Source organism: Mesoplodon mirus (genome assembly GCF_964341445.2).
Source record: "Mesoplodon mirus genome assembly, chromosome: 5".
NCBI classification, from domain to species: Eukaryota; Metazoa; Chordata; class Mammalia; order Artiodactyla; family Ziphiidae; genus Mesoplodon; species Mesoplodon mirus.
The window spans coordinates 40,199,823-40,216,867 of NC_138980.1; the positions used below are offsets into that span (position 1 = coordinate 40,199,823).

Genomic DNA, 17,045 nt, shown 5'->3' on the forward strand with positions numbered 1-17,045 from the left:
CCAAGGAAACTTTTATTATGGACACAGAAAATTGAATTTCATAGAACTTTTTCATGAAATAGCATTTTGCTTTCGATTCTTATTTTTCTTTTCAACTATTTTTAAATGTAAAAACCCTTCTTAGGGGCTTCCCTGGTGGCGCAGTGGTTGGGGGTCTGCCTGCCAATGCAGGGGATGCAGGTTCGTGCCCCGGTCCGGGAAGATCCCACATGCCGTGGAGTGGCTAGGCCCGTGAGCCATGGCCGCTGAGCCTGCGTGTCCGGAGCCTGTGCTCCACAATGGGAGAGGCCACAACAGTGAGAGGCCCGCGTACCGCAAAAAAAAACCCACAAAAAACAAAAACAAAACAACAACAAACAAAAAACCCTTCTTAGCTGTGTAAGAGCAGGTGGAGGGCTGCTGGCTTTGGCCCATGCCTGGTAGAGAGGGTAAGAGCATAGATTCTGGAGCTGAGTGCCCTGGGTTCGAGTCCAGCACTGTGATCTTGGGCAGGTCATTTAATCTGGCTGTGCCTCAGTTTCCCCAGCTGTAGTTCCCTTGCCTTTAGGGTTGTAGGGAGGATTAAATGGGTTAATATATGTAACTATAGGAAGTTGTATGTGGCTTTTTTTTTTTTTTTTTTTTTTTGCGATAGGCGGGCCTCTCACTGCTGGGCCTCTCCTGTTGCGGAGCACAGGCTCCAGACGTGCAGGCTCAGCGGCCATGGCTCACATGCCTAGCTGCCCCGCGGCATGTGGGATCCTCCCGGACCGGGGCACGAACCCATGTCCCCTGCATCGGCAGGCGGACTCTCAACCACTGCGCCACCAGGGAAGCCCCAGCTTTTATTTTTTATAATTAAGAAAATTGTAATTATGGTTAAAAAAAACATAAAATTTACCATCTTAACCATTTTTAGTGAAGTTCAGTAGTGTTTTAAGTACATTCACGTTGTCATGCAACCATCCCCACCATCCATCTCCAGAACGATTTCATCTTGCAGAACTGAGACTCTGTCCCCGTTAAACACTAACTCCCCCTCCCCCTCCCTCAGCCTCTGTACCCATCATCCTACCTGCTGTCCCTATGAATTTGACTCCAGTAGGGGCCTCGAGGTGGAATAGTGCAGTATTTGTCCTTCTATACCTGGCTTATTTCACTCACTATAACATCCTCATTGTTCTTCCATGGCGTCCCACGTGACAGTGGCTGAGTCCTCTTAGGAGTCATGGTATTTCTGCAGCTGCACAGTCATTGTGGTGATTATAATGATGACGGCGAAATAGCACAGGTGGCAGGAGAAGGGTGGCTGGAGGCCAGTGTGTGACCGGTCCCCATCCCCCACCTGGCACAGGGACCAACGAGTGTCTGGACAACAAGGGCGGCTGCTCCCACATCTGTAACGACCTCAAGATCGGCTATGAGTGCCTGTGTCCTGAGGGCTTCCAGCTGGTGGACAAGCACAGATGTGAAGGTGATTCCCGAGCCCCGGCCCTTTACCTGGACATGGGGGAGGTCAAGCCCTCAGCCTCAGTTTTCCCATCCATTAAGTGGGCGTGGGCGCCGTCCCCTCTGCACAGGGCTGGTAGGAGGCCAGGTGCACGGGCCAGCTGTCGCCGGCTTGGCTCTCAGGGAGCACTTGCTTCTGGCCTTTGGGTATTAATAATTAAGAAAGAAATCTCAGCTGCCTCAGCTTGGCCCTGCTGGCTGTGCCCTGAGGTGAATGGTGAGATCGGGGTCACTGTTAGAGGTGACACTTGGCTGTTTCCAAGATTTTGTTGGTCAGAGTCCCCGGCCCTGGAGGTCTTCCCCAGAGGGGATGAGCTGTCCCCCATTTGCCACTGGGATGCACGGCCTTTGGTCAGAGCCCATGGCTCCATCTGTGCCCTGTGGGGAAGATGCCCCAAATCTCTCTGTGTCCCATCCCGCAGATATTGACGAGTGTCAGGACCCCGACGCCTGCAGCCAGCTCTGCGTGAACCTCGAGGGCAGCTACAAGTGCCAGTGTGAGGAGGGCTTCCAGCTGGAGCCCCTCACCAAGGCCTGCAAGGCCGTGGGTGAGCGCAGGGAGGCGGCGGGACGGGGAGCGAACATGGTGGGGAATTTTATCATCTGAACTTTGCACTGACTGCAGTGACCCGGGGGTAGACCATCTGGTCCGGAGGCCTCTGGTAGGTGAACACCACAGCCTAGTTAGGAATCGGGCTAGGGAGCTGCCCACACCTGTCCGGCTTTTCTGAAGACGCAGATCAATCCCGTGGGGGATGGTTTGTAGCCCCCAGTCCCATGAGGGGCTTCAGGGCACAAGAAATGGAAAGCCATGGCCTGAACAGCCTGCACCCCTTCCAGCTAAAGGAACTTATATCAAAAAAAAGTAAATCCATTGAAAAGAGACCAAAATATAATTGCTCATAATGAAACAAAATAGTACAAATCACTGAGTTTCTTCTACCTGACCTTTAGGTTAGAACTGCAACCGTGCACTAATTCTTAGAATCACCTAAATCAAGGGATCCCATGGTTTTGGAGGCGTAGCTGTCCTGGGGAAGTTGACAGGTCACCCAAACATCCTTTGTCTTCTATCATGTTCTGCTCTTGCAGTGTTATTCCAAATGAGGACCAGTTTTGCAGAAATATTTTAGAGCTGTTTCCCCTAGGGCCTCTCAGTCGTCATCCCTTTGATGGCTCCCTGGCTTCCCTCTGTCACATCCCCGTGTGTGAAGCCCTCCAGGATTTGAGATTTCATTTTCATCCCATTCTGTAGGTTCAAGTCCCTACAGATGCCATCCCAGCTGGAATGGTGTCATGGGAAGGGATATTCTGCGGGGGTCAGTTGTAGAAGGCTCGGTGTGTTGGTGGATATTGATGTCATGGTTATAGCACAGCCCCCAGAGTCAAAGTGACCCAGGTTCGAATCCCAGCTCTGCCACCCACTAGCCATGTGACCTTGGGCAAGTCACTTCTCCTCTCTGAGCCTTAACCCCCTTATCTGTACAGGGAGTTGATAACAGCCCCTGCCTCTTAGGAGTGTGAGGGTCAATGAGAGAAAAAGGTAGGAAAAGCACTAAGCAGAATTCCCCAACATTAGGAATCACTCTGTTTACATTTGCCATTATCATTTCTTCACCTTTATGTTCTTCAATGTAAAATGCTGGGGCCCAGGTGTTTTCAAATGTAGGTTTTACTATTATGCAGCTATGGTGAGGCCAACAGACCAGGAGACGACTGCCCCAGAAAAGACAGTTTGTTGCTCACAGATCCCAAGAGGAGGGGCATAGTACACCATGGGGGGGCCACCCGGGGAAGCAGCAGCAGTGGTCAGAAGGCAGAAGGAGTGAGGGGAAAACCGGGGGTGTGGGAGAGCCTTTATTGTGGTTTCTGTGGGAAGGAACAGGCGAGTTTGAATAATTTCAGTGGTCTCTGGGGAATAGATGCTGGCCCTCTTTGTCTGGCACCTGTCCCTGGGGTGACTAGGGAAGGTGGATAGTGGGCAAGATAGTGAGACCCCAATAAAGGATGTGGCAGGCTGTGGGCTGGTTAGTTTGCATTTGAAGTGAGTCATTTACCGTGTCCTCCCCGATCCGCATCAGAACCACTTTGTTCATACCCCAGGCAGGCGTCCTGGTGTCTCCCCTGATTCAGTCAGACCCTGCAGGGTGACGGTGGAGGCCAGGGTCCCCTTCACTCTCCTGAACTGCCCTTCCTGGCTCCCCAGGCACCATCGCCTACCTCTTCTTCACCAACCGCCACGAAGTGAGGAAGATGACCCTGGACCGCAGCGAATACACCAGCGTCATCCCCAACCTGAAGAACGTGGTCGCCCTGGACACGGAGGTGGCCAGCAACAGAATCTACTGGTCCGACCTGTCCCAGAGGAAGATCTACAGGTGAGCCTGGGCCGCGCCCCGTGCGGCCCCAGTCCCTGAGTGGAATGAGGGCCCCTGAAGCTGACACTCTCCTCCTCTCCCCTCAGCGCCCAGATCAACAGAGCCCCCAGCTTTTCTTCCTACGACACCGTCATCAGCGAGGGTCTCCAGGCTCCCGACGGGCTGGCAGTGGATTGGATCCACAGCAACATATACTGGACTGACTCCATCCTGGGCACCGTCTCACTGGCCGACACCAAGGGCGTGAAGAGGAAGACGCTCTTCCAAGAGGAAGGCTCCAAGCCACGGGCCATTGTGGTGGATCCCGTCCATGGGTGGGTATTCCCAGGGCTGGGGGCACGAAGAACACGGGTGGGGTTCATGAACCGATTAGGGCTCCAGGTGGGGGGAGGTTTGTGCTGAGGTAGACCAGACTGAGTTGGGTGTGGGCTGTCCCGAACCCCAGGATGCTCTCGAGGTCAGAAAAGAACAGGGCCCAGAATGTGGGCCTCCCCACCCATCCTATGGGGGGCCCTGGGGGTCGATGCCCCACCATGTCTGCTGTGTCACCTGAGGTGGAATCAGACCCTGAAAAGCCCTGCCCTATGGAATGGAATCCAAAATCAGAGATTAAATACTGATTTAAATTGATATTAGAGGGACTTCTGGTCCAGTGGTTGGGATTCTGTGCTTCCACTGCAGGGGCCGTGGGTTCAGTCCCTGGTAGGGGAACTAAGATCCCAGTGCCGGGAGGTGCGGCAAAAAAAAAAATTTATATTAGAAATGAACACTTGTTAGAAGTTAGAAATTTAAATTCTGATGTAGTATTATACGGCAGAGTATCCTACACTAAGACAGGATTGCAGAGATGTTTAAAAACGCTCTGAGACAGTGTTAGCCGACTGACAGTTTTCAGGAGGGGAGTGAAGATCACCGCCTGTGGACCACCCTCCTCGGGGTCTGCAGGCCCCGTGGCTGACTCAGCAGCTCCAGTGTCCCCAGGGACCCGTGTCCCCTGGCGGAAAGCCTCTGTCCTCTGTCACACGTACCCTGCACCTGCAGTACACGCCAGCTGCCCTGGTACATCATGTGTGGCATTTCACAACCCCAGGGTGGGCAGGATGTTCTGGCTGCAATAACCGGAGAAAAGGGAGCCTTGGGCCTCAGGGAGAAAATGTTGGCAAAGGCGCACTTGACTGTCCTTGCATGGTGTCTGTGGCTCAGAACGGACAGAGCCCCCTTGGCGTGAAGGTGGGTGTGTCAGGTCCTCATCAATCCAGACTAATGCTCTCATTTGGTGGAGGGTCACCCGGTCCACCCTACTGCCAGCAGAGAGAGACACCCTCCCCGACACACTCCACTTATTATTATTTATTTTTAAATATTTATTTATTTATTTGGCTGCGCCAGGTCTTAGTTGCAGCACGTGGACTTCTTAGTTGTGGCATGCATGTGGGATCTAGTTCCCCGACCAGGGATTGAACCCGGGCCCCCTGCATTGGGAGTGGGGAGTCTTACCCATTGGACCACCAGGGAAGTCCCACACGCTCCACTTAGATGCGTGTTGTGTGCTCTGCTAATGATTGATTGATTGATTGATTGCCTCGCTGCGTGGCTTGTGGGATCATAGTTCCCTCCACCAGGGGTCAAACCCATGCCTGGAAGCTCAGAGTCTGAACCACTGGGCCGCCAGGGAGTCCCCAAGTGCTCTGCTTTGTGTTTCTTCCCCCCCACCCCCAATAGCATGGAATTCTCTCCCCTACCTGGCTCTTTCATTTGGCCTATGGGTTTCCTTCCCTGCCAACCCGATGGGCCATGATTTATTTAAACTGCTATCCAGCCCCTGGAAATTTAGGTTTTTACCCCCTGCCTCATACAAAGTAGCCATGAATACCTTTGAATGCCGTTGAAGGTGAGTCGCTGCAGTTTATCTGCAGGATAACATTCTAGTATTTGGATTACAAATAGGTCTGAGGGTACATACATGGACATAGCCTCAAATTGTCCTTCCAAGCAAACACTGTGAAACTGGCCCTCCCGCCAGAGGTGCACCCTAGGACCCGTTTCCCCACACTCTCACCAAAGGGTTTTCCATCTTTGTAATCATGATGGGGAGGGTGTATTCCAGGGTAGTTTTAATTTGTATTAGGTCACTTGCGAGTTAGCCTGAGCATCTCTTTCAGATGTTTAAAAGTCCTTGGAGGGGGCTTCCCTGGTGGCGCAACTGGTTGAGAGTCTGCCTGCCGATGCAGGGGACATGGGTTCGTGCCCCGGTCCGGGAGGATCCCACGTGCCGCGGAGCGGCTAGGTCCGTGAGCCATGGCCGCTGAGCCTGCGCGTCCGGAGCCTGTGCTCCGCAACAGGAGAGGCCACGGCAGTGAGAGGCCCGCGTACCGGAAAAAAAAAAAAAAAGCCCTTGGAGGGACTTCCCTGGCGGTCCAATGGTTAAGACTCCGAGCTGCCATTGCAGTGGGCACAGGTTCGATCCCTGGTCGGGGATCCTGCATGTTGCAGGATATGGCATAAATAAATAAATAAATAAAATAAGATAAATTAAGATTTAAAAAAGAAAGAAAGAAAGAAAATAAAAGCCCTTGGAGATCCACTTTTAAGTATGGATCCAAAAGAATTGAAAGTAGGGACAGAAACAGATGTTTATACACCCGTGTTCTTAGCAGCATGATTCACAGTAGCCAAGTGTCCATCTGCAGAGGATTAGATAAACAAAATGTGGTATATGCATACAGTGAAACTTTATTCAGCCTTAAAAAGGAAATCTGACACCTGCTACAACATGGATGAACCTTAAGGACATTATGCTTAGTGAAATAAGCCAGTCACAAAAGGTTAAATACTGTATGATTCCACTTATACGAAGTCCCTAGAGGAGTCAGATCCATGGAGACAGAAAGTAGGAGAGTGGGTGTCAGGGGCTGGGGGAGGGGGATGGGGAGTCAGTGTTTAATGGGGAGAGAGTTTCAGTTTGGGGAGAAAAGAAAGTTCTAGAGATGGATGGTGATGTTGGCTGCACAGCAGTGTGAATGTACTTAATGCCATTGAATTGTATACTTAAAAATGGTTAAATGCTAAATTTTATGTTATGTGTGTTTTACCACAATTTAAAAAATCTCTCTTTGTGTGTGTGTGTGTATATATACATGTATATATATGTAGGGGTGTGTGTGTGTGTGTATATATATATATATATATGTATGTATTTAAAAAGCCAAAAAATTACCACCCCCCAAAATTTATAAAAGCCCGTAGAAAGCAGTGTTCAGGGTGCAGATTCCAGGGCCCCAGTCCCAACATTGGAATGAAAACCTCCCTTTGTTCTCAGAGGTCGCCCAAACCCTGCCAGGTCTCACCAGGTGTGGGCCTTGAGGGCAGCAAGGTCAGGGAAGCAGACAGAACCCATCCAGGGTCTCCCCAGAACCGACTGGGAGTCCTGGCCTGGCTGCTTCAGGGGCAAGCAGCTCTTCCAGGTGGGCAGAGCCTCCCTCCCTGATGTCCTCCTGTCTGTCCTTCCCACTGTCCCACCAGCTTCATGTACTGGACGGACTGGGGAACCCCCGCCAAGATCAAGAAGGGGGGCCTGAATGGCGTGGACGTTTACTCACTGGTGACGGAGGACATCCAGTGGCCCAATGGCATCACCCTGGGTATGTTGGGGGCACAGTGGTCCTGGGGGGTCAGGCAGTCTGGAAAAGAGGAAATGGCCACGGGCCTCCCTGAGATTTTATAACCTGAAACTCAGCTCCCATTCCCCCACATACCTGCACGCGGTTCAGGCTCACACATGGGGTTGGGGATGGGGGAGGGGTCTGAACTGCTTTCCTGGGCCCGCCTCTGCTGGGTCCTTGGGGGTCTCCCTCCTGTGGGGAGCAGCGTGCCTAAGCCCCAAGCCCCGCCCCCCACATCACATGTGACCACTCGTCCCCCACCACCGTCTTGGATTCTAGATCTTTCCAGCGGCCGCCTGTACTGGGTCGACTCCAAGCTGCACTCCATCTCCAGCATTGATGTCACCGGGGGCAACCGGAAGACCGTGCTGGAGGACAAGAAGAAGCTGGCGCACCCCTTCTCCTTGGCCATCTTTGAGGTGGGGGCCGGGGGCAAGTGGTCGCTGCTTCCATGCTTGCAGGAATTCACGGTCAAGTGCTGCTGACTGAGTATCACTTACATACAAGGCACGAGTGCTCCTGCTAACAGGTCCACACACATCGTGTAGTCCTTCAAGCCCAGATTAGGTCAGAAAACTGCCGGTGACCATGAAGAGGTCTTAGACCAGGAATTAGGGATTTCCCTGGCAGTCCAGTGGTTAGCACTTAGCGCTTCCACTGCAGGGGAACCGGCTTCCATCCCTTGACGGGGAACTAAGATCCCTGCAAGCCATGAGTCAAGGCGAAAACAAAAGGATGCTGCTCAATACCCTACAAGAGAAGGGGGTGCCCACCAGGAAGGCTTATGTGGCCCTAAATAGCATCCCAGTGGGGAAACTCTGCTCTAAAGAATGTTGCTGTACAGTTGACCCTTGAACAACGTGGGGTTTGGGGCACTGACCCTTCACACAGTCGAAAATCTGAGTATAATTTAGAGTTGGTCCTCCATATCCAGGGTTTGTTGGTATCTGTAGTTCCACATCTGTGGATTCAACCAGCTGGGAACCGTGTATTTACTATTGAAAAAAATCCACGCAGTTCAAATGCATGTTGTTCAAGGGTCAACTGTATTCGTAAACCCATGCTCAAGCAGCACGATCCACAAAAGCCAAGAGTTGGAAGCAACCCAAAGGTCCATCAATGGATGACTGGATAAACACAATGTGGTCCATCCATCCAATGACATATTATTCAGCCTTAAAAAGGAAGGAAATTCTGACACCTGCTATAACATGGATGATCCTTGGGGACATTATGCTCAGTGAAATAAGCCAGGCACAAAAAGACAAATACTGTATGATTCCACTCATTTGAGTCCCTAGAGGAGTCAGATTCATAGAGACAGAAAGTAGAATGGTGGGCGCCAGGGGCTGGGGGAGGGGTATGGGGAGTGAGTGTTTCATGGGGACAGAGTTTTAATTTGGGAAGATGAAAAGAGTTTTAGAGATGGATGGTGGTGACACAACAATGTGAATATACTTAATGCCACAGAATTGGACACTTAAAAATGGTTAAGATGGTAAATTTTACATAATGTGTATTTTACACAATTATTATTATTATTATTATTATTTTTGCCGCGCTGCTCGGCATGTGAGATCTTAGTTCCCTGATCAGGGATCAAACCCACGTCCCCTGCACTGGAAGCGTGCAGTCTTAACCACTGGACTGCCAGGGAAGTCCCCACAATTAAAATTTTTTTAAAGAAAAAAGAAACGATGCTACCACCCAGCCCTGCTTGTTCCCCAGAGAACCCCAATAACTTCAGGGGGTGTGGAGACAGTGGTCTGTGTCCCAGCCCCATGGTTGATGGGATCTGTCATCTTCCTTAACGCCCATGTAGGATAAAGTATTTTGGACGGATATTGTCAATGAAGCCATTTTCAGTGCCAACCGCCTCACGGGCTCGGACATTAATTTGATGGCAGAAAACCTGCTGTCTCCAGAGGACATCGTCCTTTTCCACAACCTCATGCAGCCGAGAGGTAAAGATGGGATGGCCACCCCCACCTCCACGTCCCTGCCGGCACTCTGGAGTTTTCTAGAAATTTTCTGACCTCGTTCTCACCCTGCCTCCCTGCCTTTTCCGCCGCAGGGGTGAACTGGTGTGAGAGGACTGCCCTCCACAACGGTGGCTGCCAGTACCTGTGTCTGCCAGCCCCGCAGATCAACCCCCGCTCGCCCAGGTTCACCTGTGCCTGCCCCGACGGCATGCTGCTGGCCAAGGACATGAGAAGCTGCCTTGCAGGTGGGGCACCAGTCTGCCTTCTGCCACCCTTGCGGGTCGGCCCAGCAGCCGAACCTTCCTGACCCTCACTTTGCTCATCCATCAAATGGGAGAGCGAGGCCACAGGAGACCCTTGTAAGGCCTTTCTCAAATGCTGGGCGCATCAGCACTGTGCCTGGCAGGGAGATGGACTCAGTTCACCTGTAAGGTCTAGTTCTCTCTTTCCCAGACCTCTTGGGTGGGGGAGGGAGTGATTTTATTTTATTTATCTATTTATTTATTATAAATTTATTTTTTTTGTTTATTTTTGGTTGCGTTGGGGCTCCATTGTTGCACGCGGGCTTTCTCTAGTTGGGGCGAGTGGGGGCTACTCATTTTTTTCTTTTTTTTTTTGCGGTACGCGGGCCTCTCACTGCCGTGGCCTCTCCCGTTGCGGAGCACAGGCTCCGGACGCACAGGCTCAGCGGCCACGGCTCACGGGCCCGGCTGCTCCGCGGCATGTGGGATCCTCCCGGACCGGGGCACGAACCCGTGTCCCCTGCATCGGCAGGCGGATTCTCAACCACTGCTCCACCAAGGAAGCCCGGGGGCTACTCTTTATTGCGGCGCACGGGCTTCTCATTGTGGTGGCTTCTCTTGTTGCGGAGCATGGGCTCCAGATGCGCGGGCTTCAGCAGTTGTGGCTCGTGGGCTCTAGGGCGCAGGCTCAGCAGTTGTGGCGCATGGGCCCAGTTGCTCCACGGCATGTGGGATCTTCCCAGACCAGGGCTCTAACCCGTGTCCCCTGCATTGGCAGGTGGACTCTTAACGACTGCCTGCGCCACCAGGGAAGCCCAGGACTGATTTTAGATGCAGACACTGAGGGAGAAGGTGGCCCCCTTTTGATTCTCCTCTTAGAGAAAGTCTCTATTTGGGGCCAGTGTGTCTGTAACACTTATGAATCTTCCTTTTGAAAAACAATGTGTAATATAATAACATAGATAGTAGTGGGTTTGTATTTTCACTGCATCTTCAGTTATTTCTTTGTGGCCCATGGCACTTGCTTCCTACCCGTTGTCATCACCAGCGCAGCTATCAGCGGGACTCAGGCTGCAGGGCACTCAGGAACTGTTTATTTTTTCAGAGACTGAACCTGCAGTGACCACCTGGAGGCCCTCCACGGTCAACTCAACAACCGTGGGGCCGAAGCGCACAGCCAGTCCTGAGCTCACCACGGCAGAGTCAGTGATGATGTCCCAACAAGGTAAAGGCTGGGGTCACCCTGGCCCCGGTTCATTGATATGAGCATGTTGGTGAAGAGACAGAGTGGATTTAGTCTTGGCTCCTTTTCTCACTGTCTCTGGCTTGGCCTGTGCATCTCTGAAGCCTCAGTTTCCCTACCTATAAAATGGAGCTAATAACAGTGCCCACCCACCTTCCTGGAATAGTGGGGATCACATGGGCTTTTTCAGGGTCTGCCCAACAGGGCCAGGACTAGCATGAGGCAGGTCAGGCACTCCCTGGGGCAGCATCTAAAGGGGGCACCAGGGACTTCCCTGGTGGTACAGTGGGTAAGACTCCAAGCTCCTAATGCAGGGGGCTTGGGTTTGATCCCTGGTCAGGGAACTAGATCCCGCATCCCACAACTAAGAGTTCGCATGCTGCAACTAAAGACCCCCGCAGGCCACAACTAAAGAAAGACCCACCCCCGCATGCCACAACTAAAGATTTCACATGCTGCAACTAAAAGATCCTGCATGTGGCAACGAAGATCCCGTATGCCGCAACTAAGACCCAGCACAGCCAAATAAGTAAATATTTAAAAAAAAAATAAAGGGGGCACCAAAAAACCCAAGATTAAAATAATATTTTAATGCAGTATTTTTTAAAAAAATCGAATCCTCAAACTATGGCGTGTGGGGTCAGCCACCTGTTCTAGTAAATAAAGTTTGTTCGGATCCCGGGTCTCAGTGAGGCAGGATCTTGCAAAGTGTATAGTCAGATCCTGTTTTCCTAAAAATTTTGCTATTTTGGTCACCATGAGGTACTGGCATTAATTTTTTTCTTTTCTTTTCTTTTCTTTTTTCTTGGCCACGCCATGTGACTTGTGGAATCTTAGTTCCTCGACCAGGGATTGAACCTGAGCCCTCAGCAGTGAGAGTGCGGAATCCTGACCGTTGGGCCGCCAGGGAATTCCCGCTAGCATTAATTTTGATTTTTAAAAACAATGCAGGGACTTCCCTGGCGGTCGGAGATCTAAGATTCCGCATGCTGCATGGTGTGGCCAAAACAGGAGAAAAACAAAAAAACAATGCATTATAATATTACTGGTTTACTGAGTTTTGGGGGGGGCCCCTTTAAATTTAGTGCCTCTCTCTCATCATCTTAGCCCGCCCCCAAGGTCATGATCTACCTCCCCAGCTGGAGGAGGTGAGAGCTGGGCTCTCAGTGAATTGGAGCCCACCATTTGCTGCTTTGTCCAGCAGAGGGTGCCCGACCCTGTTTTTGAGCAGCCCGGAAACAGAGCTCAGACTTTTCTGGCCAGGAAAAAAAAAAGGCACATCAGCAAGTTTCAGACTTTTTTTTTCCCCCCTCAGAGTAGCTGAATCCTTTGTTCAACCATAAAGGAGATAAAACAGGAACTATATGGTTGAGGGAGGCCCAGAACCCTTCTCACTTGAAGGACCACTGCTTAAAAAACTATTTCACAGACGGGCCCGTCCAGGGCTTCTCGAATTTGGCAAAGAAGCCCTTTTAAGGGAAAATTTTTTCAAGGACACCAATGCTGCTGCCCTAAATTATTTTTGTGACAAGATTTCTTAAATATGCATAAGTGTAAAACTGCATGTAAACTCTGTCCATAACATTTGCGACAGCGGATTGAATTAAAACCCAGAGGGATTTTCACACAACCAGAGATGGTCATCAGTGTTCACCGGCGTATGTGTGGCTTGGATGTGGCTTGTGCAGTCTTCCCAGCTCACTGGCCTGTTTGTAGGCCTTTAAACTTTCACTTGCACGGCCCCTCACGTTGTCCAGCCCAGGTGCACAGGCGTGGTTATATGAGGTTCCCCCCCACCAATATTTCTTATTAGGCGCGGACAGCTGGCACAGGACTATGGGGCTTTGGTGCGATGCAACCCAGGCACTGGGATTGCTGAGCATTATGGGGACAGAAGTTGGCCCCTGCCCCATCCAGAACAGACTCCTTGTCATCAAATGCAGAAGCAGGTTGAAAAATTCCACCAGTGACCTCACCAGCCACTGGGAATGTATCTATAGGTGTTGGTCTCAGCCTCACTCTCTCCCTCCTCCCTCGCAGTCCTGGGAGATGTTGCCGGCCGAGCGGATGCGGACAGGCCCCAGGGCGTGGGTGCACTGTACATCGTCCTCCCAATCGGTAAGCCTGTGGCCGGTCCTCCCCTGGTTCCCAGTTTCCTGCAAAATGATCTCCGTGCCCAGTAAGCCAGTGTGGTCCACCTTTCCTCCAGGAATGGGGTGGCCCTGCTGCACGTCCTGTTCATCACTGGGCCCCCCTTCCTAGCTTCATTTACTTAACAAATATAGTTGAGCGCCTACTGTATACCAAGATTGCTTCCGGGCACTGGGGACCCAGCCCTGAAAGAAACGAACATTCCCCCCACCTCGGAGCTGACAGTGAGCAGAGTGGGGCAGTCGATGTGTCACATGGGGGAGGTGGGGCGGGGCCAGGGTCCCTGGTGTGAGTATGGGTGGCCTCACCAACACCCAAGGGATGGGAGGGCAACCAGCAGGGGCACCTGCTGGTGAGCGGTTCTCGTGCAGGGGGCAGTTTGGAGATTTCTGCTTTCCCGCCCTCACCCATCAATCATGGCTTGGTCAGCATCACACCCATTTTTCCTTTTCGGAAAAAGTCCTTTCAAGGTGTCCCTTCACAGAGATGAGAGATCTAAGTGCCCAACAGCTGTCCGCTGTGGGTTGGCAGCTGGGCCCCTTACCTTCCTTGGGGCTGCCAGGGGCCCAGCAGAGCCTCAGCCTCTCCCAGACCTGGGCCGGGTGAGCCCTTGGCTGTTCCCTGGATCTGGGGGAGGGGGTAGGGAGGGGGCAGGAAGCACCACCCCAAGCCCCACCATAAAGGATGCAAAGAAGGATCCAGACCCACCCAAGTTCAAACAGAACCAGAGTGCACTGTGGCCCCGTATGTAGAGAACAGTCCTATTTCTGAAAAAGCGGCGGCTCCCATGTGACTAATCGCGCAAAAAAACTGGAAGAATTGACAATAGTTGGGTATTTGGAGGGTGAGGCAGTCACAGTGGTCTTCAAGCTAGAGATTTGTTATGCTCATAGATAGATTTTTGTTTTTTAACAACGGGCAAGTACTGCTTTAAATGCGGAATAAAAACCTTTACAAGTTGAAAGCAGCATCTCTCGCCTCTCCCTGCAGCGGTGCTCATCCTCCTGTGCTTCGGGACCTTCCTCCTCTGGAAGCACTGGCGGCTTAAGAGCATCAACAGCATCAACTTTGACAACCCTGTGTACCAGAAGACCACGGAGGACGAGGTCCACATCTGCCGCAGCCAGGGTGGCTACACCTACCCCTCGGTGAGCCGCGCCGCTTGGGATCTCGCTGGTGCCTGTGTGTCCGTCTGTCTGTCATGCCTCCTCAGGGCCAGGTCCTCCCCAGAGAGCAGACATTCTCACGGTGTGGGGACGGGGCCAGAGGATAAGCAAAAGGATCGTAGGTCCGAGGGCGAAAGCCAGAAGGGGGATGGAGAGTGGTTTGTGGGTCTGGGAGGGAGGGGATGCAACTTTAGGTGGCCAGGAAGGCTTCCCTGAGCAGGGAGTGTACGGTGTGCAGAAGGCACCGCCTGTGCAAAGGCCCTGTGGCGGAACCCTGCCTAGTGTGTTTGAGGAGCAGGAGGCCACCAGTGTGACCGGAATGGAGAGAGTGGGGGAGGGGACAGGGCAGATGGAGCAGCACCCTTGGAATGAGGTGGGAGCCACGGAGCCACACGATCAGACTCAGGTGGTCACGGTGCTCCCTGGTGGCTGTGAGGGAGCAGGCTGGGGCCAAGTTGCGGAGCTCCGAGACCCGGGGGGAGGCCACTGTTTGGGTCCAGCGGGCAATGCGGAGGGCTGGTTGGCCGGAGGGGCCAGCAGGGAGTGAGGCGTAGGTGGCCTGTGGCCATGTTTACTGGATGTTGGACTGATGGTTTCCGGCGTTTACCGTTTTGTTGACAGAGACAGATGGTCAGCCTAGAGGATGACGTGGCGTGAGCTGCTGCCTCGAGTCCCGTCCCTTCCCGGAACCTGCCGCTGGTCACTCGCTGGCAGGAAGAACACTTTCTCCCCGGACCCTTGACCTGCCCCAAACCCTTCCTGAGACCTCAGCGCCAAAAGCAGTGCTGGTGGCTGCAGCCCCGGCGCCCGTCTGCCTTGTCTGCCAAAGCTTTGTTTTATATATTTATTTGTTTGGGAGGCAGAACAGGCTTCCGACAGCGCCCACGGATCGGGTTTGGGTGGCATTTTTTCTTTCTTTCTTTACGCTTAAAGGAAAAGAGGAGGAAGGCGGACAAGCTGGGGGATGTTTCTGAGCTTCTCTCCTCCTTGGCGTGCTCTTCCCCCGAGGGAATGATGGACAGAGGGACACGGAGCGGGAAAGCTAGTGGCTTTGAACGCACCAGGGCAGTTGCTACCCACAGGGTCCCGGGTGGCTGCTGCTTCACCTGCCCTCTAGCTCGAGCCCCACCCTCAGGACTGAACGTGTTTACCTCTGCCTGCCGAGCCTGATGGGATGTGGCCAGAGTTGGCCTTTGCTCTGCCACCCACAGGTCAGGATCAAACTAGGGTTTTCCAAGCTGGGTTTGCCCTCCCCTTATGCTGGGGAAGGGCCCCTGGTGATGGCTGGATCCAGCCTTCTGGGGGTGGCACCCACTGAGCCCTATTCATTCACCAAAATCCCGGCCATCCCCAGGGAAAACCTGAGCCACCCGTCACCCTTAATATGTATGAAGTGCCTGAGACCCCATTGCCTTGTGCGTGAAGATAGGTGGCTCCAACCGCTAACTGTGTCCCTCTCTGTCTGGGTGTGGGTGTCTGGACCCCAGCCCTGCCCCTTGCACTTTTTCAGTTTAGTTGTACACTGTGTAAAGTCGACAGTCTATTATTATTTTGCACTGCTTTCCGTTCTGGCTGGAGAGAGTCCAGGTCGGTGATGGTGAGGACCTGGCCCCTCTCCCAGCACGTAGGGAGACGCGCGCGTGAGGAGGAAAGGGTCGGCTTGATCACGACTTCAAAGCCAAGATCAAGATCAAGACTATCTGGCTAGTGTTTCCACTTCTGTGCAGATGCCCTCGAGCCATTCATTTCCCCAATAAGCTGGTCATGGTTGGCGGGGGGGTCCATCTGAAACGTGCATGGCAGGTCCACCCTGTAGGATATGCTCCTGGCTCGGGCATTTTGCGGGACTTATTAAATAAGAATGCTTTCTGAAATTGACACACGTATCGCATTTGTGACCACAGAGCCGGGGGGTGGAGTGGGGGGGTCAGCCTCCCACGGAGACTCTCTGAGGGGACTGTCTGCTGTACAACCACAGAACACGGCGGCCCTGCAGGAGGCTGTGAATGCCTTTTCTCTTTCTGAAGCGTGTAAATAGATCCCCGGGCAGACAATGGGAGCTTTTTGTTATGTTTGCACTTTGTATATTTGTTGAAACATTTATCACTTATATGTATATAAAAAAAGATCTATTTATTTTTGCAAACCCTGATTGCTGCATTGGGGGAAACTGTCTCTGAGATGCCTCGTCCTTCTGTACAAAAAGATTATTCACGCGTGCTGTGCGCAACGCTCTTCAGGAGAATCAGGTCTGTATTGTATATATGGGTTGCTTTTCCGGGATGGGTATCGCTTTTTTAACCACTGTATAGAATGTTTTTATAGCCTGAATGTCTTACTGTGATCGATTAAATTTCTTAAAGTATTTGGCTAAACCAGAAGTGCTTTCTTCCTCTGTTCTCTGGCTCCCTCCATCTGTTGAGGGACTAGACTCCCCGGGAGAAGGATCTGGAAAGGGAACATCTCCCCAGAGCTCCAGCAGGCTGCAGGCTCTCGGGGATATTGTGCTCAGCTGGGGAGCAGCTCTGCTGGGTGCTTCCCTGAGTTGGGGTTTTGCTAAATTTCCTGCTTGTTCATTCATTCAATAAACAATGGGCACCTGTCGTGTGCCAGGTCCTGTTCTAGGCGTGTGGGACACTGCAGTGAATAAAAGTCCGTGCCCTTGGGACTTACCTGGAGGATCCAGTGGTTAAGACTCCACGCTTCCAATGCAAGGGGCGGGGGTTCGATCCC

At 52.3% G+C, this 17,045-nt stretch overlaps 1 protein-coding gene across 4 annotated transcripts in view; it reads left to right on the forward strand.

Moving 5' to 3' along the window:
- Positions 1-16,687, forward strand: part of LDLR (low density lipoprotein receptor) — a 36,297-nt gene extending 19,610 nt beyond the window's left edge. For all 4 annotated transcript variants that reach the window (XM_082623708.1, XM_082623710.1, XM_082623709.1 and 1 more), the window contains 12 exons: positions 1,334-1,453; positions 1,911-2,036; positions 3,695-3,866; positions 3,953-4,180; positions 7,389-7,507; positions 7,808-7,947; positions 9,351-9,492; positions 9,603-9,755; positions 10,858-10,977; positions 13,036-13,113; positions 14,137-14,294; positions 14,934-16,687. In XM_082623708.1, the coding sequence (XP_082479834.1) occupies positions 1,334-1,453; positions 1,911-2,036; positions 3,695-3,866; positions 3,953-4,180; positions 7,389-7,507; positions 7,808-7,947; positions 9,351-9,492; positions 9,603-9,755; positions 10,858-10,977; positions 13,036-13,113; positions 14,137-14,294; positions 14,934-14,969 (1,592 nt within the window). In that variant the 3' untranslated portion in view covers positions 14,970-16,687. The remainder of the gene's footprint in view (positions 1-1,333; positions 1,454-1,910; positions 2,037-3,694; positions 3,867-3,952; positions 4,181-7,388; positions 7,508-7,807; positions 7,948-9,350; positions 9,493-9,602; positions 9,756-10,857; positions 10,978-13,035; positions 13,114-14,136; positions 14,295-14,933) is intronic.
- The last annotated feature ends 358 nt before the right edge of the window (positions 16,688-17,045 follow it).